At 50.2% G+C, this 20,933-nt stretch overlaps 10 protein-coding genes across 10 annotated transcripts; 2 read left to right on the top strand and 8 right to left on the bottom strand.

Moving 5' to 3' along the window:
• Positions 1 to 515: 515 nt before the first annotated feature.
• Positions 516 to 2,428, top strand: ASPSYDRAFT_134581 (uncharacterized protein; the record flags this gene model as incomplete). Its single annotated transcript, XM_040840684.1, has 3 exons — positions 516 to 1,106; positions 1,152 to 1,644; positions 1,702 to 2,428. Exons 1-3 carry the CDS (start codon positions 599 to 601, stop codon positions 2,426 to 2,428), a joined length of 1,728 nt encoding a protein of 575 aa, XP_040700540.1. The 5' UTR covers positions 516 to 598.
• Positions 2,429 to 2,713: 285 nt separating this feature from the next.
• On the bottom strand, positions 2,714 to 4,504 carry ASPSYDRAFT_59974 (uncharacterized protein; the record flags this gene model as incomplete). Its single annotated transcript, XM_040849782.1, has 2 exons — positions 2,714 to 4,409; positions 4,437 to 4,504. The coding sequence occupies 2 exons, from the start codon at positions 4,502 to 4,504 to the stop codon at positions 2,714 to 2,716; spliced, it is 1,764 nt and encodes a 587-aa protein (XP_040700539.1).
• Positions 4,505 to 6,349: 1,845 nt separating this feature from the next.
• Positions 6,350 to 8,167, bottom strand: ASPSYDRAFT_156261 (GMC family oxidoreductase; the record flags this gene model as incomplete). The annotated part of the gene is made up of 3 exons (XM_040842542.1): positions 6,350 to 7,296; positions 7,350 to 8,072; positions 8,125 to 8,167. The coding sequence occupies 3 exons, from the start codon at positions 8,165 to 8,167 to the stop codon at positions 6,350 to 6,352; spliced, it is 1,713 nt and encodes a 570-aa protein (XP_040700538.1).
• An 809-nt stretch (positions 8,168 to 8,976) lies between these two features.
• On the bottom strand, positions 8,977 to 10,134 carry ASPSYDRAFT_207339 (NAD(P)-dependent alcohol dehydrogenase; the record flags this gene model as incomplete). Its single annotated transcript, XM_040843918.1, has 3 exons — positions 8,977 to 9,315; positions 9,366 to 9,795; positions 9,852 to 10,134. The coding sequence occupies 3 exons, from the start codon at positions 10,132 to 10,134 to the stop codon at positions 9,009 to 9,011; spliced, it is 1,020 nt and encodes a 339-aa protein (XP_040700537.1). The 3' UTR covers positions 8,977 to 9,008.
• A 344-nt stretch (positions 10,135 to 10,478) lies between these two features.
• ASPSYDRAFT_1152678 (uncharacterized protein) lies at positions 10,479 to 10,978 on the bottom strand. Its single transcript, XM_040839994.1, has one exon. It carries the CDS (start codon positions 10,789 to 10,791, stop codon positions 10,537 to 10,539), a length of 255 nt encoding a protein of 84 aa, XP_040700536.1. The 5' UTR covers positions 10,792 to 10,978; the 3' UTR covers positions 10,479 to 10,536.
• A 785-nt stretch (positions 10,979 to 11,763) lies between these two features.
• On the bottom strand, positions 11,764 to 13,023 carry ASPSYDRAFT_91977 (arrestin family protein; the record flags this gene model as incomplete). Its single annotated transcript, XM_040852580.1, has 3 exons — positions 11,764 to 12,038; positions 12,091 to 12,762; positions 12,813 to 13,023. 3 exons carry the CDS (start codon positions 13,021 to 13,023, stop codon positions 11,764 to 11,766), a joined length of 1,158 nt encoding a protein of 385 aa, XP_040700535.1.
• A 364-nt stretch (positions 13,024 to 13,387) lies between these two features.
• ASPSYDRAFT_48004 (bZIP transcription factor) lies at positions 13,388 to 14,534 on the top strand. The gene is made up of 4 exons (XM_040847552.1): positions 13,388 to 13,749; positions 13,805 to 13,938; positions 13,991 to 14,191; positions 14,244 to 14,534. The coding sequence occupies exons 1-4, from the start codon at positions 13,681 to 13,683 to the stop codon at positions 14,329 to 14,331; spliced, it is 492 nt and encodes a 163-aa protein (XP_040700534.1). The 5' UTR covers positions 13,388 to 13,680; the 3' UTR covers positions 14,332 to 14,534.
• ASPSYDRAFT_134575 (uncharacterized protein) lies at positions 14,493 to 15,340 on the bottom strand. Its single transcript, XM_040840683.1, has 2 exons — positions 15,049 to 15,340; positions 14,493 to 14,998 (listed from the first exon to the last, which is right to left on the bottom strand). Exons 1-2 carry the CDS (start codon positions 15,326 to 15,328, stop codon positions 14,679 to 14,681), a joined length of 600 nt encoding a protein of 199 aa, XP_040700533.1. The 5' UTR covers positions 15,329 to 15,340; the 3' UTR covers positions 14,493 to 14,678.
• A 658-nt stretch (positions 15,341 to 15,998) lies between these two features.
• Positions 15,999 to 17,156, bottom strand: ASPSYDRAFT_1182430 (uncharacterized protein). The gene is made up of 2 exons (XM_040840385.1): positions 16,562 to 17,156; positions 15,999 to 16,500 (listed from the first exon to the last, which is right to left on the bottom strand). Exons 1-2 carry the CDS (start codon positions 16,922 to 16,924, stop codon positions 16,390 to 16,392), a joined length of 474 nt encoding a protein of 157 aa, XP_040700532.1. The 5' UTR covers positions 16,925 to 17,156; the 3' UTR covers positions 15,999 to 16,389.
• A 204-nt stretch (positions 17,157 to 17,360) lies between these two features.
• On the bottom strand, positions 17,361 to 19,442 carry ASPSYDRAFT_1152617 (MFS transporter). The gene is made up of 4 exons (XM_040839993.1): positions 18,919 to 19,442; positions 17,872 to 18,858; positions 17,682 to 17,813; positions 17,361 to 17,625 (listed from the first exon to the last, which is right to left on the bottom strand). The coding sequence occupies exons 1-4, from the start codon at positions 19,242 to 19,244 to the stop codon at positions 17,388 to 17,390; spliced, it is 1,683 nt and encodes a 560-aa protein (XP_040700531.1). The 5' UTR covers positions 19,245 to 19,442; the 3' UTR covers positions 17,361 to 17,387.
• Between the last annotated feature and the right edge of the window lie 1,491 nt (positions 19,443 to 20,933).

The following is a 20,933-nucleotide window of genomic DNA, read 5'->3' as shown; positions in this document are numbered from 1 at the left end:
AAAAGCATGCTAACACGTCGGGAAAAACGATTACGGAATGTTAATGTATCTGGGCTTATTTAATTGCCAGAATGATTGGTAATAATTACATAACTATATATTCAATTCTAACTATAACATCACGGACGCATGTAAAAGCCGCCCAATGACTTGGACCACGTCTGTTCGTATCATCTAGGTCGATTCAGATTTTGCAGCCGAGGTCATAATTGTGTTCGACAATATCGTAACGTTCAATCAGTCATTCAGTCTATAATGCGCTGAACGTGGGTCGTTGGGTATATGAAAGAGCTTAAATTCATAACAAAACCGCTTAAAAGGCAACCACAACGGTCTCCGTCTCAAACTCTAAGTATTTTACTGGAAACCGTTAAGCCGCCCGTGGGCGACAATAATCGAGAGTCCGTGGTCACTAATAAGGGACGCCTTACCCCGTCGTGGACGTCATATTCGGCCAGTCTGGCCCTATGGCGAATGCTGATTCCTCAGCAGGAACGGGCAACTTCCGACCCCTCTGTGACCTTTTTCTTCAGGCCTGTAAATCAGGATCACTGATATCTTCGCCGACTTGTTCTCTTCGCGAGCAAGGCAGAAGGACATGGAGAGGTCGAATACACAGCCACCTCTAGCGAAGGCCTTCCCTTTCGTTCCCTGGATATCGCCGTCCAATGACTCTAGCGACGCCGATAAAGAAAGGAGTCGTCGGCTTGTGCGTTCACATGCGGCCCGAAGAAGTATCTGCTATGTCGAAAATGCATTCAATATTCCAATGAAAGATGCGCCGCATGGCTCTCACGGGCCCATTTCAGACGTGAGTAGTTCCGCAGAAAATGTACCTGCGGTACAGTCTCTATACCAGAGTAAAGAAGTCCCGGAGAATGTCTCCGCGGAGGATGTTCAGCCTCACGGTGATGGACCAGATTTCCCCAGCAAACGCCCTTGCCAGTCCATTGCAGGAGCAGCGAACCAGCTCGTTCCCATTCCTAATGCATGCGCAGTTCGGCCGCCTAATCTTGAATATATCGCAATGGAACAAATGGATCCTTTCAGGACATCCGCCCTTGGCAATCTAGCTGATGATATTCTTGAGGAATGCCTTCATTACAGTTCGTATCCCCAAACCTCGTTGATGGATTTTCCTGACTTGCCAGGTGTATCAATACTGTGGCCTAATCTTATCCCCGGAAGCAGGGAGAATGGTTCGATGCAAGCATGGTCGCGGTCCCACATCGTGGAGGAAGCCACCTGCTTTGCGCTGTCCCTTGGTGCATTGAGCCATAAACAATCCTACAGCTCAGAGAGCCATGACCCGGAACGCTCCCAACTCTTACAACGAAGACTGCTGTACGTCGAGATGGAATCGGCCAGGGCTGTGAATCAAGCCCTGGCGAGTCGTTCCCGGCCCATCACCGATTCATTGATATTGAGTGCCCTTTGCATGGCCAACAACAGCTCAGCAGAGCGTATCCCACCAAGGCAAGACCTGTCGCCATTTAGGGCTCCTCTTCGTGAGTTACAATGGCTCAACATCTACGCGATGAATACGGCGAATGTTGCCCACCACGCTGGCCTCTATCACCTCATTCAGCTCAGAGGCGGCGTCAACAGCATCCAACTCCCCGGACTTGCTGCAATTCTATCCTAGTAGGCCATCCTTTGTACCATGGACTGCTCGTCATAACTCTGATCCTACGATTATAGCTCCGATATCCTAGCCGCGAGCAAGTCTCTCTCCCGACCACGATTCCCTTTCTTTTCACTGCGAGGCAAGCATGCATTTACTATGCACGAATTGCTCGACCTCGTACCACCTGCCACCGAAAGCGCCCATATCGAAAGCCGCGAGCTTGGCTTCTCCGCCGAGTTAAGTCAGCTTTTCGAGGCCATCAGGTCCTACGTACACATCCTTGAGGGAATTGAAACGCGCCGGATTGCATTAGATCTTCCAAAGATAGCTGATCAACGCAACTTCATACAGCACTCCGCCCTGTCTCTTCCACCAGGCGTCCAGATTTCAGGGCCGTACCCCGAGGGCCTCTTATTGTACGATGCATGCCGCATCACCGCGCTGATCTTCTGTCTCGGTGTGGTTTTCCCACTCCCGTATGAAGCCTCACCTTTGCCGATATTGGTAGAGATGTTGAAGCAGGAGCTGGAAAGCATCCCCTGGTCGGTCTTGAATCCACGCCGTGAGAACGAAGTGTTACTCTGGGTTGTTGTAATGGGCGGAATAACAGCAGCAGGTACACAGGAGAGACCGTGGTTCGCAGGTTACGTCCGCAATTTAGCAAAGAAGAATGGCGTTTATGGGTGGAGCGAGCTGAGAATTATCATAAAGCGCATGCTTTGGCTTGATAGTGCTTGTGACCAGGCAGCCCGAGAGTTGTGGGATGAGGCTGCAGGCTTGCATTTCGATCGTGATCGATGAAGAAACGTCCAACGGTCTTCCCTATCAAATGTTGTTATGATATTCCAGTTATGTGGAAATAATACTACGCTTTACCTACTTGTCTGACCGTGATATGTATTCCAGTGATGTAAATTCAGTGGCTACAGACTATCGGCGAATTCGGTGCCGGACCTGCTGGACAATTCAACCTGCCAAATGAAATAAATCCCATTACAAACTAGGACTATTTATAATGACAAATTCAATCATTCCGTTACCGCTTGGACTGGATTTCGGCGATATATACCAACTCAACCCCGACACCTAGCACTCCTCCTTTGCAGCTGCCGTCAGCGTGGGCTGATTGCGGCCCACGTAATGCGTCTTCGCAAGCATGTTCCACTTATCCTCCTCGGTATCAAGATGGTTAAAGCAGAACCAGAAGGCAATGCCACCTACAAAGGCAATGCACGCAATGACGGTATAGTTCCAAACAAGAAGAGGATCGCCAGACAAGGGGGTAAAGGCCTGGCCAATGGCCGCGGAAATGGCACTCATGAACAGATTGACCGCCATGACGAGGGATTTCATGTTCTCAGGAGCCTTGGAAAAGGCATATTCGTACGAGGTGACGTTGGTCAGGATCTCGGCCAGACCGATCAGAACGTACGGCAGGCATTGAGCCCAGACGTTGATGGGCGCTGGGTCACAGGGAGCACCATCTACAGTGCTGTTCGAGTACCATCCGCATGGACTCATTTTGTAGATGAAATACTGCATCACAGCAGAGGCAACCATGGCCAGCGTTGCCATGAAGAACCCAGCAGTCATCCGCTTGATGGGTGTAAAGGCAATCCCGAATTTGCGGAGCGCGGGATACAGGACATGGTCCATCAGGGGCACCATGATCACAATGGATATAGGGTTCAAGTTTTGGATGACATCGTTGGGAACGCCGTGCAGCTGCATTGTACCGGCTTGGATGGTGAGGTTTCCGGTCATTTGGTTGTAGGCGAGGAAGAACACAGGCAGGAACAGGAAGACCTTGCACGCCATCAACCCACGGCGGACTTCATCGACCCAGGCATCGTCGTATGTCATCCAAATAGGGCGCTCGGAAATCGTAGTCCGGGATGGCTTGGCTGTTTCCCAGTCCACCTTGAAGAAGCCCTTGGACCGCTTTCTCGCGTACCAGTACATGCGAATCAGTTTCGACAGAAGAGATTCGGTCGGAGGAGTCAGCTTGTATCTTTTATGCTGAGACCAGAGGACAAGAGGGGCGATCAGGAAGAGGATGGTGGGAATCAAGAATGCAAGCCAGAAGCCGCGGAATTTCTCGACATAGACCATGCTGATTTGGCCGCTGAGAGAGCCAACGTTGATGAAGAAGTAGAACCACAGGAACAGTCGGGAATTCGTGATGGCTGGGTCGACAATGACGCGCTCGCCGTTGCGCTCCTCCACACGCATGCGATCATCCTTGTTCTGCTCCGCCAGGAGAGGGGAGACATTTGCTTTGAAAAATCCAGTCCCAACGCAGAGAGTGAGCAGGCCGATGATAAACGCCGCAAATGCTGAATCCGCTTTGACGATTACTGTAGGAGACGCAGCAGCGACGAGCACAACGTGGGCTGCGGTGGAAATACCAATAGCAAGATGGAGAGTCCAGAATCGACCCATCCGTGCATCAGCAATCCATGCTCCAAGAAGAGGCGTGAGGTAGGCGAAGAACTGGTTGAACAGACTGATTCCCTGTGCAGCCTTCGTACCCATGCCCAGGGCTCCAGGTAGGCCATCAGGAGCTGCACCGGTCGTAGACCCTGGCGGCAGTGGGTGGTTCACGAAGTTGGTGTAGAGCACCGCAGAACCATAGTACGAGAATCGTTCGCAGAGCTCGACAAAGGCAATCGTCCACATGGTCCAAGGGATCTTGCCTGAAACTCGCCGCAGGGTTTGGAGCTCCTCGTCTGTGGGCTTATCCGGCCAGTCATTGTCGGAAGGGAGTTCGGATACGTCGTGGCTGTTCTTCACATCATGACTTGGAGACGAGATATTCTTTTCGCTGGGAACACCATCCGACACGACAACGACAGGATCATTGTTGATGGCTGCCATCTTGTGTATGGATTGGCTGGGCAGGAGACCGGAGGCAAGAAAGACTAAACACAATGATCTGTCACCGTAAAACAAGCTTGGACACCATGGGCCGGGAGACGGTTGATATAGGCCAGTCCCAAGGAATGATAGCACCACAGATAGGCAAAATCACCAAAGACAAGCCACGAGCGGGGATAGAGGCAAGAATGTAACCTGAGAAAACCTGGAGAAGCTCGCGTGAGTGGATCACTGCTCTTGGGACCTGACTATTGGGACCGCCTCAAGCAATCCAGAACCGCTGATATGCTGGGTTTCTGTGTTCTAATCCTGCAGGTTACATCGCTCAATCACCAAGCCTCCAGGCCAGTCGCCCTATCTACACATGTGGCAATTCCTGTCGCCAAAGGGATCACTTGAGGCGAGAAGACGTGTGAAGCCAAGCGGTTCGCCAGTCCGTCAATACGGGTTGAGCATTGAATGCGCCCCTAGAAGATTCTGGACCAGAGAAAATGCCCAAGTAGAATGATTTATTCCATGGAGTGGCCCCTGTAGAAGCGCTGGGTCTCTGTGTTTGCCCTCAGCAGGTTCACATATATTACCGCCAATTTTAACAACAAATTGCACCACCGTCTTGTCTGCGCTCCCATTAATGGCAAATTTGCCCCCTTGGCCGTACTTTCCTCTTTCCAGGTTAGCTCTGCAGGGGCAACGGACCCTTGGCAAGGTCCGTGACAGAAGTTTCTGTGGAGCGCCTTTCAGCTACAAGTCGACGTGGAGATGGTGGCCGTTTCTGACCGACCACATTGATAACAAGCTTAACAGCGCATTGATACCCCAGATAACTGGAATGTAACGTCGCTTCATTGGCTAGTCAACTCTCATAATGATTGGAGCCTGACCAAGATAGATCTGTCAGCCGGGCACAGTCGACGATTCCAATGACACGAAGCAATCCATATGAGGCCTGATATTGCAGTGAGCAAAGAATCAAGTATACGTTTGTGTCTTCTTCTTCTTTTGAATAGCCAATTACTATTATTTCTTTGCAAAGCCGGTGCGGACAACGAACGAGCTGTCCTGTAAATGCCGCCAAGCCAAGCCCTAGAATAACCGCCCAAGATAGGGGGACCAGAACACGGTCTTGGAGCAGCGTCTGTGGAGGGGCCTGGGGCCATTCCTGATACTATCAGGCTTCCTGGAACGATCTGGGGTGAATTCTACCGAGGCAGCGGTTATCTACGGTGGAGGCCTGCCCTCGCGCTGCCAAGTGCCGAGTCCCTGATAAACACCACCAGAATCTCGAGCATTTACGCCCAGTGGTCTCATTCCACGGAGGTACTTTAGGCCAGCTTTCACATATATATGGGGGCGCCATTCTGGAAATGGTAATATTCCCGCGGTTGGGCGCCGGCGTGGCGTTATTGAGACGCCGGTGGTGGTGGTGAGAAGCTTAAAAAGCGAGACAAATCTCGGAAATTCAACGTGGCAAAAAGAGGAGGGTAATTCGGTAGGCCCAAGCACGAGGTCTGGGGAAAGAAGTATTCAAGGTTGTAACTTGCTGGAGCCCCTTTCAGACAACGTCCCTCACACGACCAACCCTGCCGGACCCCAATCGTGCTTCGTAAAGCTTGGCCTGCGCTGATATTCCCAAACGAGGTATCCCCCCGAGTCTTGGCCCCAATTTCATGGACACGTCCAAGACTCGCAGCGATCCGAGCGCCGTTGGTTCAATGCGCGGGAGGGTTGTGGGCCAAGCAGACTAGGTGTACCTGGACACTCGACTAACACTGTTTGTGAACGTCTAGCAATCCTGCATGGAGAGAGAATCACTACCAAACCGCGTTCATAGTACGATCTATAGTACTAGTCCAGTTTATAGTCGCTAAGCAAAACTTCCGCACAAGTGGCACCAGTGACATAGGCAGTAGTCTGCGTATGATTGTTCGGCACCAAAGGGACAACGCTCAAGTCTGCAATCCGCAGACCCTCAGCACCAAGAACTCGAAAATGACTGTCAACGGCAGCATCAGGATCACCAGCCTTTCCCATTTTCACGGTCCCTACTGCGTGTAGGCCTGCACAACCATTTTGCCTCCAGTACTCTATAATGCCTTCATCGGAATTGGAGTCCGGGCCCAGAATAACACCAGTCGTGTCTTTCTCAAATAACGGATGATGGATAACCTCTGACATGTGGCGGGATGTCTCGATACACGACCGACGGTCAAAGGCATGATCAAGGAAGTTTGGATTGATCAGAATAGGCTCATCCGGATCCGCCGATTGCAGCCTTAGTTCACCGGACGATTGCTGGTTCATGACAATCATAGCAAAAGCGAGATAGCTGTAATCATCGCTAAATAAGCCCGGCAGCACAAAGTGGATTGGAAAGTGCGTGATGAGTTCGTAATGCGGGATTGTCTCACGGTTGAGAAACTCCTGTACCTTAGCTGGCAGCATCTTGAACTCCTCAGACGAGCTGATACGGTTTGACTTGAACCAGCCAGCTGCGATTTGACAGCCATAGCGAGCCCACGGGCCACTGCCATCCTTTTCCCATTGCTCCATTGCAACGTTCATGACATTTTGATCGCGAAAGAACGAGTTACGGTCGTTTGTCTGGGGATTTCGCCTCACAATCAGGGGTGCCATAAAATGATCGATGAGATTCTGCCCGACAGCTGGAATGTCGCACACTATCGGAATGTGGAACTTGCGTAGTTCGCTGGCTGGGCCAATACCGGAATGCATCAATATCTTGGGCGTCTCAACAGTTCCGGCACAGAGGATGACCTCTTTCTCAACGGAGTCTAGTCTATGACGGTTATATAAGTACAAGACAAACTGGAGAATGGGTACTTACACTGGGCGTCCTTCGATTGCACCCCGATGGCTTGCTTTCCATCAAAAATCACGCGTTGGACTGGCTGATCCGTCACCACTACTAGGTTGTCAGGAGCATTGACGAGCAGATCGGCCGCGGTAGACCTGAGACCAAGTGAGGAGGAGTTGACTCCAAGGGACATTCCCAATGGATTTCCGTCATTGACGTGCAATTTTCTTTCGAATCCTGCTTCTTCGAAAATCTCCAGTACCAGCGGGAGGTCTGCTTCCCATTCCCGGGCAAATCCAACCCGTAACGGCCCACTGAAACCATGGTCTGAATGTCTCGAGATAGCATGAATTGTATCGTTACTGTCCTTCACTAAGAGGCTTTCCTTGTCGACGCACTCAAGAGCCTTCAGACGCTGTTGGACACTTGCCCACCCAAAGGCAGAATCACCCACTTCTTCGGCCCACTTGTCATAATCATCTCGAGCACCAAATGCCCATGTTCCAAAGTTGATTGCTGTACTTCCGCCCAAGCCCTTTCCGCGTGAAAACGGTAGTTCGCGGTTGTTGCACTGTTTCTGGGGTATAGTCTTATATCCCCAGTTCATATGCTCGACCAACTGTGTACTCCAACGTTGGCCGTCGACGCGGAGCGATTTGGCATCGTTTTTGCCTCCAGCTTCGATGAGAAACACTTTTGGTCTGCTTTTCGCGTTTGCCAATGAAGAGGCCAGAGTACATCCGGCAGCTCCAGCTAGAACAACCAATTTCAGACACAGTCGCTGTTGGGGTGATGGACTATTTACCTCCGACGACAATAAAGTCGTATGTGTACGAGTTGCTTCCCATGTTGGGGCGACTTTCGAAAATTGGAATGTCAGTAGATGTATTATATTTCTCACGACGAGTTGAGTCTAAAAGATCTCGTATTTCCTCATTCGACGAGGCAGTGTGACCCGTTTATAACCAGGTATAGTAAGAAGCCGGTGCCTGCGTTCATAAATTTGTATGTGGTAAATTATCAAAACAAAAGTGGCTGATAAATTGAGTTCCGGTGCTTGACCATCTTGTCGCTGACCCCGGGCGTTATCATTAACGAATGTAGAACTCCCTCTTATCTTATTTAGTTGTGTCGTCAATGATTCAAATCAAGCCCGTTGAGCCCCGGGAAACTATCGGCCAAATAAACCGGACGATTGATTTGGTTTAAGAAAAAAAATAGCCACGCCACGCCACGGCCACGGAACCAAGGCAGAGCAATAGGTACCTCTATATTTTGGCATTCAAAGATTGATATTACAGCTCAATATATGCCAATCGCCGCAATTGCTCGGTGGAATATTCCTTACACCTCGCTCAGCAGGACTTATTACATATCTTCCGTCACTGACAGCAGCAACACTCAATGCTCCACACTACAAGACATTGGCGAAATACCAAGGGGGAGAGGATTGCATACATCCCAGTATTCTAGTCCTTTTCTAAAAAAAAAAAGAAAAGAAAAGAAAAGAGAACCAATTTTATATACTACTATATCAAGTAAACCACATTTGAGTGCCATTTTCATTGTTCTGTTCGCCACCGTGGCCATCCCAAACGTTTGCCCTGGACTTTATGTGGAAATACGAGGAAATTGAATTAACGCAGCTATAATATCCCTCGCAGTAAGTACAGAAGAGGCAAAATATTCCTAAAAACCATCGCGAGCCGCTCGCGGATCGCGGACCAGAACCGCACAATATCTCATCCTGCCCTCGCGCAGAATCTGCATTGCGTCTTCGATACCATCGCGGGTCAGCGGGAATTTCATTATCATCGGTGTGATCTTTTTCTCGGCGGCAAATTGGACAAGATTACAAAGACCATGTCTTGAAGCAACCATCGATCCCTGGATCCGAATGCCGTTTTGTATGATTGGGATAGTAGGGATTTGAAGCGGAGAGAACTGCACGGTCAGGGGGTATACCGATCCATGGACATTCATGAGAGGTACGATACTGTAGGAATAGCTTAGCTTTGCATAGGTTAATGACGATGGGATACTCACGATGGCAAGTCCACTTCATGGCTTCCACAGAGCAGTAAGTGATCGAGAGGCTCAAAGTCGTCCAATTTCTGGTCTGGCCCGAAAGCATGATATTCAGAAGCACCAAACTTGTACGCCTCCTCTCTCTTAGCTTCGGATCTGGATAGGACAACAACATGACATCCCATTGCTGCTGCGAGTTTGATCCCCAGATGTCCCAAACCACCAACACCCATGATCCCAACACGGTCCGTGGGCCGGACCCCGTACTCCGTCAGCACCGCCCAAACAGTAGCGCCAGCACACATAAGAGGAGCAGCATCTGCAGAGTCATAGCCATCTGGAATGGGAACCACAGACCCGGCATCCATGACGAATCCCTCTGCAAACGCCCCAATATCCAGATCGTGCGAGCCGTATCGCTTGCCCTTCTGACAATGCTGATCCAACCCTGAATAGAAAGCACCATCATTAGCATGGCCATAATGTATCCATCAGGAAACAGACCGTTAGAACACCATCTGCAATTCCCGCAGGCAAAGTGTGTGAAACCGAAACCGACCCGGTCTCCAATTTTGACATCCTGTACGTCGCGGCCAATCTTTTGCACTACCCCAATACCTTCATGGCCCAGTACCTGGCCAGTGTTCAGGAAGACCTCGTCAGAGCCACAAAGGCCAGCGTGAGTCATTTCAATAAACACCTCGTTGGGCTGGACGACTCGTGTGGTCTTATCAGTTGTGATCCTGCCCTCCGTCGAGCCTCGGAAAACTTCAAAGGTAACACTCATTTTTATGAAGTGAGAATGATATTCGAGGATGGATTGAAGAGTCTCCTTTGGAATAAACAGTCCTGGGATACAACGTCTATAAATATTTGGTAAGACAGCAGAAGTACAGGACGCGTGGAACCTCACTACGTGCTTTGCCTCAAGGCAATTTCTAAGCTTAGAGCACCATAGATATTGTAAAAATATCTCACATAGGTACATGACGATAGGGACTTGGTTTGCTTGGTCAGATGGGACAATATCCCGAACCATTGCGATCCCGGGCTCAGAATTTGCCGTTTCCTGATATTGCAAAACTTGACGGGGATAAGATATATCGGATTATTGTTGTTTTTCCAGTGTCAGCGGAGGAATTTTAGGCCTGCCATCTGAGCTATACCACTCAATTATCCGGCACATCTCTTATAATTGCAGCCATTTGGCATGAACGCCACTGTAATGAATGTAGTGCGTGACAGTTCCTATAGGCGAAGAAGGCAATTGGACGGAATCATCTAACGCTACATGGCGAGTTTCATTAAAATAGCGAACGTACACCATATGATATATACCAAAGCGAAGACTGCCTGCAGGACTAATGATCGAGGTTACCCAGAAAGCAACTTGATCAGCAGCACAAAGCCAGATACTAACCCCGCTGGAGAAATGTCGAGTCATTCAAGCACAGAATGGCGGGCACCGATGGCTCGTCATCCATGCAATATAAGTAAGATAAATGAGCCTGAACCTACCACTACCGGAGGGTCGTCCGCGCAATAGCCACAATAAATATTATATTTGTCTCCACGGGCGGCATAAGCAAACACGGCGCAGTTTGCCTGTTGATTAGGTCACTGGGCGCTACCAGATCGGGGAAATGATGAGATATATCTTCATAATAATAAGCTTTATATAGTTCACCTCTGAAGTCTGTTGGGATTCTGGATCAAATGATTGGCAAGTTTGATCCCCAGTGGCATACAGATACTACATTCTTTATAGTATGAAGTTTCTCCTCAGGAGATTTAAGTCATCACAAATCCCGCAATCTCTAGTTAGGATGTGTGTGCTGCAGGACCTGAGCCTAGTTCAATCTGTGCATCCCTGTATCACTCCCCCCACGTTCCAGTTGCGTTGCGACGAATCCAAGTTTGCAACATGCGGGGAGAAAAGGAAGTTAAAACGCGATCAATATTCAATGCTGTCAGTCTGTACTACGACAAACCCCAGTCGTTCATAGCAAACGGTATCACCATTCCACACCTTTCAGAGTCCATAACATGTCACACGCCAAGGACTCAAAAGACACCAAATCCCAAGCTGACGGGGTCCTGGGTACACTTAGACCAGCTCCGCCGGGGGTGATCCTTACTGCACCATGCAGGTAATGATACGCCAGAGTTCTGGGGGCAATGAACCTCTGAACTCCCTACTTGCACCAATATTTGAGGTCATCTGATGTGATAAGATGCCATTCACGCAGCTTGTGTGCAGTCGCACTTCGATGGACATACTGTAGGTGGGTGATCAACCGGTTCCCGCTCCACATATTCCGGTAATGTGAATGCAGATGGGGAGGCTCTGCAAGACAGAAGCCGGCATGGAAGAGACTTTGAGAGCAGCAGGCGTGATTTGCCGTTGGGGGAGACATCAGGAGTAGAAAGGGAAAGGACAAGCTGTACAGGGGGGTATGTCACTAACAGTCTTCTCGAGCAGATTAGGATAGCGGACCTTAATTCTATGGCTGATGATCAGCCCCTTGTAGGTGCTGTCAGTGTAGAGCTTGTCGGCAGGGTTCCTTGTTGTCATCTCGTGGCAGCCCGGTAATCTGATATTCTCCTGCAGATTGACATGGAGGTCATTGTTGAATTGCTCCAGTATATTCCCACTATGCGACAGACAAGCTTTCTCACGATCGCTTGCTCCTGGGTTTAATCAGCAATGTATGGACCAGGAGACCCTTTCATACAGCCATACCTTGGGTATGTGATTCTACCTGAACCGCAAAGAGAAGAACATCCTTCTCGGGTTGGAAGTAGTGCAATGTGCCGTTATTTCGATAATGCTTTGCATATTCAGTCACAAAAATGCTCACCCCAAGACAGACGACGTTTCCGATCGCCTGAAGTCCAATGGAAACCGGTATGTAACTTCCAAGGGGAAACGCCTTTCCAGAGACCTCGAATGAATACACCAGCCGATCGTTCCACGCGCCCAAAATCTGTCGCGATATTCCCATGTCCAGCGCATCCTCCGCCGGTGTACGAATAACTGGCACCTCCAGCGAGCGGCGGACAGTGGGCTTGAATAGACCTGGCCTCTCGATGGTAGCCTCCAGTTCATACTTCACCGTGCCGTATGTGGTATGCGCTGTTTCAGGCAGCCAGCTACCAATCGTAAATTCAAAATTGTAAGACCGAGACCCCACTGGGAAGAAGTGAGAGTCTTCGAGCGACTGTCCATTATTCCATGTTTGTGATTCCATAGCGATCGGGCGTTTGTCCAGCATGTCGTGGTTTCTGGTACTCGTATCTGGGGATGGGATGTACTCCTGGTACTCCGGTGGACCACATATTTCGCTGACTGACGCCCTATTATCGCTGAAGCACACCCGCGATTCTGAGAGGAACTGGTCAAATTCGGGGATTCCTTTACCGGGTCAGCCTGGTCAAGGGGAGTCAAGCGAGAGGGATAACTACCACCAGGCCAATACGTTATAGCACGCCCTCGCAAAAGCACTGTGATCCTGCTAACCTGGACCCTCCTCTTAGTTTCAACCTGTAGTTTACCCCGAACGACAGCGGACTTTGCTTTATTCGGATCTACAGGCCTTCTCCCCCTCAGGAAGATCGCCGGCTCAAGAAGGGTAATCGACAGTGTGATATCCGTGCTGCTTGCTACCGGCCCCATCTTGTGTCGATAGTCGCTTGGCTACCAGGCGAGTGGCGACCGGGGTAGTATTGCGCAGCACATTTGGCCAGGGGATGCAGTCTATATCAAAGTAGCCTAATACCAACAAGACTCGGCGTCTGACCAAGCACGCCACTATAATTCTGCCGGTTAGGCCTCCACAGCCATGGTTCACACGGCACACCACCACATGGCGCGTGACAGAGTTGACAGCAGATANTAAGGTTCGGCATTTGCCGTAAATGGCACGCTCGGTTGGCTCGGTTGGCTCGGGTTGCCACAACGGGCATCGTTGAGTGTTATAAGGGTCTAGTCGATAAGCCCCGGAACGGTGCAGGGGGGGTTTCGTGGATCCCCTTCCGAGCGTATACCTTACGAGGTTTGCGGCTGGTTCTGTCCCAACAATCCCCGTCCTATGCCCGATAGCTCCGATGGATAAATTGCTATTATAGGACGGTCGATCTTCAATGGTGATACGGAAGCTGTCCGAGGTGTTTAATCCGTTAGCACGTTGCTTACAACCGTGGTAGCAGCAGCCTTTTGCATATCCCGAATTGATGTAGTCGACAGACTTAAAAAGACCGAAGTCATGCACTGCCCAGCGGTTGGAATGCTTTTTCTCGCTTGCATTTTAATATAATTATCATAGAGAGCATTATGGAAGCCCTGCAGCTTGCAACTCCACAGCAGCCACACATGGCCTGGGTGACCTGTTCGCCTTCACAGGTGAGCACCTTTCTATTTCTTATCTATAGTTTACAATCATTGACACTGAGGCTAGGGAATTTCCAATAATTGGATGCTGCCAGAGCTTACAACCACAATCCAGCCGATGCAGTCACTATACCCTTCCTTTTCACGGCGAGACTCCAGTTTTCTTCTCGATGAAACCGACAGCCATAACAATAACATTACGTGAGTCACATTTCCTCTGCTAGTGCGTTCAAATACTAACTAGGATATGTAGGTTTTTCAACCAAGACAATACCCCGTATCCTGACCTAGCCCTTCAATCTCCTGCCATGTATTCTTCTCCAAGCCCAGAACAATCATCAGATTCATTGAGCAACGTACCAAACTCCCCTTCCAGAAAGGGGCGGCCTTCCAAGTCCCCCGAAAAGGACGCCAGTACCAGGAAGGAGAAGAAACGCGTCCAGAACCGCATGGCGTATGTCTGAGGCCCGATACCTGCTGCATATCGTTTCTAACGATGTCGTTAGACAAAAGTCCTTTCGCAAGCGAAAGCAGGACTACGTGGAAGCTCTTGAAAAGCGGATCAGGCAGCTTGAAACAGAGCTGGATGCCTAGCGACAGGGCACGTACTGTTTCGACGCGCTGGTGGCTTCTTTCATCGAGGACGATTCCGTTGCTTGTCAATAGTCGCTGTAAAAGTCTACTTCAAGGTCAGAGAGGTTGGGCTTGAGGCTCACGCAGCTGAACCAAATCTGTTGCTTAACCGTAGGGTTCTTCCCAACAAACTCTGTGTAGTGTGAATTTATTATCGTAGGTTGATACATTTACATGGGCATCGGATACTCTATACTGCGCAATAAACAATGCGCATCCATTAGTTACTTATGACACTTTGGCCAAAAGACCCTATTTACATGATTTCAGTTCTTCAGTTCCAAACGCTGCTCAATCCCTTCGACCGTCTAGAGATTCTTGCGTTGAACCTCGACCTTGACACAGCTTGGGTTCTGCGGCTTGGCGGACTCATTACCCAGAGCCCAGGCGAGGGTCTCGTAGGTATAACCTGTGTAGTACGTCTGGCAAACGTGCCAGTTCTTCAGAACGGTGACATTCTGATACGTTGGCGGGGTGACGGTATCATCAAGGTAGCTGTAAATGCCCATCTGGCTCTTCTCGTCGAACATGACCTGCTGCTGGTCATAGCCAGGCTGAAACATGGGCATGGCGACGTTGGTGGATGGGTCGACGTAGAAGCTCATGGGCTCAGGCACAGGCTCTGGTACTGTCGCTGTTAACATTACGGTGGGAACCGGTGGTACTAGATTTACGTACGGTTGCCGACGGGCAGCTTCCAGATCAGAGTGCCAGAAGGCTCCAGTCCGTCGATCGGAGACTGGGCGCCTTTCGTGGTGTTCAAGAAGAACTGCGAGCCGGTGTCACCGGCGAGGCAGAGCGATTCGATTGCAGCACCGGAGTGGCAGGCCGAAAGCTTCTGGCCATTGAGATCCTTGTCGGCAGACGAAAGGACCAGGTTGAAAGGTTTCGACTGGATTTCCTGCGCATTGGCAACTGCGACGAGGAGCAGGGAGGAGAGGGCGGCGAAGGACTTCATCTTGAATTGTTATGCTGTTTGGATGGAAAATAGAGATGTTAGGGGACTGCACCGTCTTATAGCCTGTTTAACCTCGATGGTAAGACATTCTTCTGCAGAAACTGAGACATTCAGCTTTAGTGTGAGCGAGAGACCCAGCTTGATGCTGATCCAACGCTGCTCTGCCAACCAGTGTATGCGTAGTATGCTGATCCAGGAGCTAAGGAAGTGCGATGTGGAGCGTGGATGGAGCGCGCACAGATCGCTCCAAAGCCTGTTTAGCTGAAGACGAACTTGCATCATTGGACTCCATCAGGAAGGTCGTTTCCACTTGCTGGTACATCGTAAACAAGAATCCCCTGGCAGATGCTTAGCCTGGTAACGTCGGTAATAACGTTCAACAATCAACCACCAACAGTGGAGGCCTTGTACGGAGGAATTATCTTTTAGCGCAGGATAGTGATCTTCTATTTCTCACCCTATTCGCTGGTTTTTGTACCTACTCTTAGACATAAAGCGGGATCTATATTCATCACATGCCGTGCAATATATACCCATGTTCAACCCCGTGTTTGCAGTATAGGTTTAGATGTAGTATTTCACTCTACGGCCGAGAGATTCCTTGTGTTTTTCATTTATCCCTGCACAGCTCTGCAGTTAGAGTGATAGTTAGATATATATATATTGTCTATATCAAATTCTTGATGTGCCCATCCTGTCGCAAGTCTCGAAAAGCCACCGGCCGTGGCAACTCGAATGCATTCGGACAGGCCCCGTACATGATGCCCCCAGCCCTAAACACCGGCCTTAATTTCTGAATATCAGCCGTCGCGCGGTCCCCAGCCACAGCGTCCTCCCAGATATGGAACCGAATAACCTCAACAACAACCAAAGTGGATGTCCGTAGAGACGGATCCTTCTTGCTGTAAAAGTCCTGCACCGAGTGAAGCTTACACTCGACTGAATACGGCGACTCGGCCACATGAGCTGGCTTCACAAGGTCGCTCGCCTTCTGCGTGAGCCCTGAAAGAGGCCACTCCGAGACGTGTCTGGGTGAATTCATCGATGCAAAGTTGGCAGCTTCAACGACCCACTCGGGCGTCGTCGAGATACAAATCTCCTTGGTCGCGAGGAGATTCGTCAGGGTGTCGTTTCACCGACCGCGACGTAAACGACAGTGAATACATGGGTGGCTTCCCCACACGATGTCAGCATTCAGCTTTATATTGGTAGATATCCAGCAAGGCCACTCACATCCGTAGAAGCACACTGCCAGAACGAAAACGGGGCCAGGTTCGCCGTCTTCCCATCCGCCGACACGGTGCTCGCCAGCGCGATCGGGCGCGGGACAGTCGCTGAGATCAGGAGCTTATAGTTCAGCCATGGCCCACGGCCTTCCTCGTAGGGGTCGATCGTGATGGACTTGTGGTTCTTCCAGTGCTCACTGGATGCGCCGTCGCCTGCGCGCCAGCTTGGAGTTGGGGTCTTGGTGAACTCCATGCCCGCATCATTGTTGAACGGTGGGCGCTGTCTTTCAACCGTGGCAAAGTCGGCGTAAGGGTTGCGCTTGATTTGGGCCTCTTGGTCGGGGGCCTCGACTTGTTCCTTTTGTGTCATTGTGTTGATTGCGGAGTTGTAGTTGTCGCTTGTCGCTTGCTAGGAAGATGTCTAATTATTGAATACTTATATTTACCGACAATTACTAATCTATTCCATGCAGTTAAGTCTGCAAGACTGAACGCCCACTTTTGCGCTCTGTCCATCGATGCCCCGCGGCAGTATTGACGCCCACTTGCATGAAATCCAGGAGCCTTGGACTCGAAGTAAACATAATGGTACTGTCATACCCCGACACCTCTATTTTAATTATTGCTGCTCACTTCAGCGCCCAAGAACAATGCAATGGTATAATAGACAAGGCATGCAGGACCCCCATTTTCGGTCGGCACCGCGGCAAAGACGCATTGATATCCGAGGTCAAAGAATCATGCATGAATCGCTCATATCGCTGTAGCATCATTGGATAAGTAATCGACTCATCCATTTCCAACAAATGCATAAATAGTCGATTTGTAACCACTTAATCACCCTTTTCAGTATACACCGATGGCTCAGGCGCAAACTTGCTCTTTCGACGCAGCGCAGGCCCCCACATAATAAAGCCCAGCGGAATCGGAATCATAATTGCAGCCAAACACCCGAGCAGTGTCCCAGCCCATTGCACGCCTAGGTTCTGGAACATTTGGCGCGAGAAGAGAGGGAAGCCTGCGCCAACTGCAGACCGGAGGATTGTATTGGCTGCAAAGACGGACGCCGCGCTACTACTGTTAGCATACACCGGTACCATTGGTTCGAGATGCTGAAAGATACTTACAACTGCAGGTAAGAGTCGATGAGGTAGTTGAAGCACTGCAGGAAGATGCAGTAGATACCGAAGCCGGTGAAGATGCCCGATGCTGTGGGAGCCATCCAGTGTCCACTCCCAGTGAATCCTGTCCAGCCGAACCTGTGATTGTCAGAATATGGTACACGAGATGCAGACCACTGGGTAGAGAAGGACATACCAAAACAGCCCAATTGTAAATGCAACACCACCGACAATAGCATGGGGAAGCCGCCATTCCGGAATAGGGACGTTGTTGTTCGCAATCAGCTTCCTCGTATACGATGGCTGCGTGAGCAACGTATACACACCAGCCAGTATCTCGCCGATAATGAGGCCGATGAAGGGTAAACTACCGACACCCAGATTCATTCCATGGATTTGTTGAAAGACAATCGGGTACGCCGATAGCAGGGCATACATCAGGCCATAGATGAAACTCATATACACCGTCACCAAAAACACAATCGGCTCGGTAAACAGCATCCGGAACGGCCTGCTGAAGTTGACAGTAATGATTTCATTAATGTCAAGTTCAACTTCGGCCTGTTTGGCATGGATGCCCCAGTTGTGAGTCTGCCGACGCAGGATCGCTGCCTTTTCGAGCAGAACAATTGGCGCGTACGTCTCCTTGAAGAACAATATAAGCAGGGCCGAACCTAAGAATCCCATAATCGCAGAGATATACATCGTCCATCGCCAGCCCAGGTAGCTCATTGTGATAAAGCCACCAACAAACGGAGACGCAAACGGTCCAACAAACACCGCCATGGCAAACATCGCGATCGCAACGCCGCGTGTTCGATTATTGTAGATATCTGCAAACGCAGCGGGGACAATGGCCAGCGGGGCAGCCGCGAACAAACCGGCAAAGAACCGCGTTATCATGACGGTCTGAAGATCCTTGGCCGTGGCAGTTCCGATGGTGAAAATGCTATATCCAAAGACGCCGGCTGTAATGGGCCAGCGGCGCCCGGAGAGCTCGGATGCAGGCGCCCAGAAGGTCGGCCCGGCTGCGAATCCCAGGACATATAGAGTGACTCCCAGAGTTGTAACTTCAGTACTGACGCCAAATTTCTCGCTGGTTGTGCCCACGGTGGCGGAGTAGATTGCGCTGGCGAAGGAGGAGACGAAGGTTACGTATGCGAGGATCACGGACAGCATAATCCTATGCAAGTCAGTTTCCAATTGGCCAGTGCATCAACGGAAAGCAGCGTATGCGACTTACTTTGTCCGCGTCGGCCAGTTATGCGGATGCATTGGATCGTGCTCGCCGTCGAACTCGACGACATACATATCAGGGTCCGGCAACAGCGGAGGATGGGGCTTGCCCCCGCCAAAGGGCAGCCATTTCGCAGGAGGTTCCGGAGGCCGCCTCGATCCAACAGTTTCCTGCTGCGTCAAGCGCTGAGTCTGAATCCGAGATATCTCAACATTACTGCGTAGACGGTTGAGTCGCGAAGGGTTGATGGCAGCATACTCGGTGTCCTGTCGCGTTGGAGTGGCAGTTTCAATGGCAGAAAGGTCGCTATATCGATCGACTGGGGAACTCATTCTTTCTATTTCTTCGTATTCTACATATTCATCGTAGTGATGCTGGTCTTTTTATTCTTGAATAGGAACAGTCGGAAGCTGCGTGGAGGTGATGTCATTGATAGGAGCCCGCCTTAGCCGTGGACGAACTGAGCCGAATATGCGGCTGCGGGGCGAATTGCCTTAATGGCTGCATACTAAGTGAAAATCTGGATACAGGGCTGGGACTGGCGGTTCATCAGCCGAGTGTAATGGGCGGGACTTGAAGGCGGCAGTAGTATACACTCCACTTGATCAATGACGCAAAGACGGTAGCACAACATCAGTCTCACTAGCAAAATTTGCATGCCGATCTCGTAAATAGTAGATCTGCCATAATTAGTATAATACCATAATATTCAACCTGATCATATAAAAGTTACTGTTTTGAATCCACCATCCAACATTCGAAACACCCAAATTCACCATTCGACACAAACCCACCGCCATAGGGCCCGTCTGGGTCTATTTTACTAATATCACAGTCTATTTCAAACCCAAGCCAAGCGCCAGCACATGGTTTGCCCATTGGGAACGCTGGCTTTGACGGACATCCGCTTTGGTCTTCCGCCCAACGTATCCAGACCTTCAAGTTTCCGTAGTTGTCCGAGGCACTCTGCACATGTTCAGTCATCCGGGTGAAATGCATCGCCAGCTGCACATAGTCGGCCGGCGAAGGTTCCAGCCGCATTGCAGAACCTTCAATCCCGGCCGTCTTTGCTGATATCCCGGTAGCGCAGGTTCTTTCCTGGCTGTTTTGGGATGATTGTTGGAACCGCTGGAAGGATGTAGTCCCCCTTTAATGAGTATAACGCTGCAAAGTTGAATCCGGAACATAAAACAATAAAAGTTACTCTTTCGAATGCTTACCATCCAAATCCAGTAGTCCATACAAACCCGTTGCCGCAAGACTCGATTGGACAGCGTTATACTAATATCATGCCTAGTTTGAATGCACCCAGTCTAAAACATGGTCCCAATTGAAGACACGGTCGGTCCACCACTTGCTCTGGTCTTGCGTCAACTATGCAGACCCTATTCTGTTGTGAGTTTCAATGGAAATCAATGGACTGGATGCCTATTTTGGACTTTCGTAGTTCAATGGCGGTTTTCAGACATACTCAAGATCAACGCTTATTAACATAACTCTGGGGCTGCTATTGGCTTGCTAGTATAAACTTCCTGTCTGCCCGCCATCTCGGCGCTTAGAACAACACAGCCAAATGAACCTCTTCGACCTCGGCCTCGAGATCTTCCGCGCCATCCTCGCCGAGGTGCTGGTGCCGTATTGCGACCTAGCCCAAGTACAGCTCGTCAACAGGGAGTACCACCAGCCTTGGTAGAACGGGGAGGTACGCGTACTGCTATCTCAGAAATGTTCGCACTGGAGGCACGGTTGGTTCGGTGCTCGGTCACTGACTACTTCCCCTCTGCAACCTCCGAGAAGAACCTGGGGGGGGGGCTACATTTGTGCGAAATCAATGGTTCCAACTAGCAGCACTTAATATGCGTTTCGCACGATTCGGTCATGCGTGGAATGAATTGCTGAATAGGATTCCGCCACAGACCAGCACCAGCAGACCTGCCAAACCATATCTCGGTCAGCAATCTTGCATTGCGGTCGGCCGTTGCGAGCCGCTGTTGATTTGCGCTGCTACACAGACTCCCAAA

The sequence above is a fragment of the Aspergillus sydowii genome (genome assembly GCF_001890705.1).
Source record: "Aspergillus sydowii CBS 593.65 unplaced genomic scaffold ASPSYscaffold_9, whole genome shotgun sequence".
In the NCBI taxonomy this organism is placed as follows: Eukaryota; Fungi; Ascomycota; class Eurotiomycetes; order Eurotiales; family Aspergillaceae; genus Aspergillus; species Aspergillus sydowii.
This window is presented reverse-complemented; position numbering and strand designations above follow the sequence as displayed.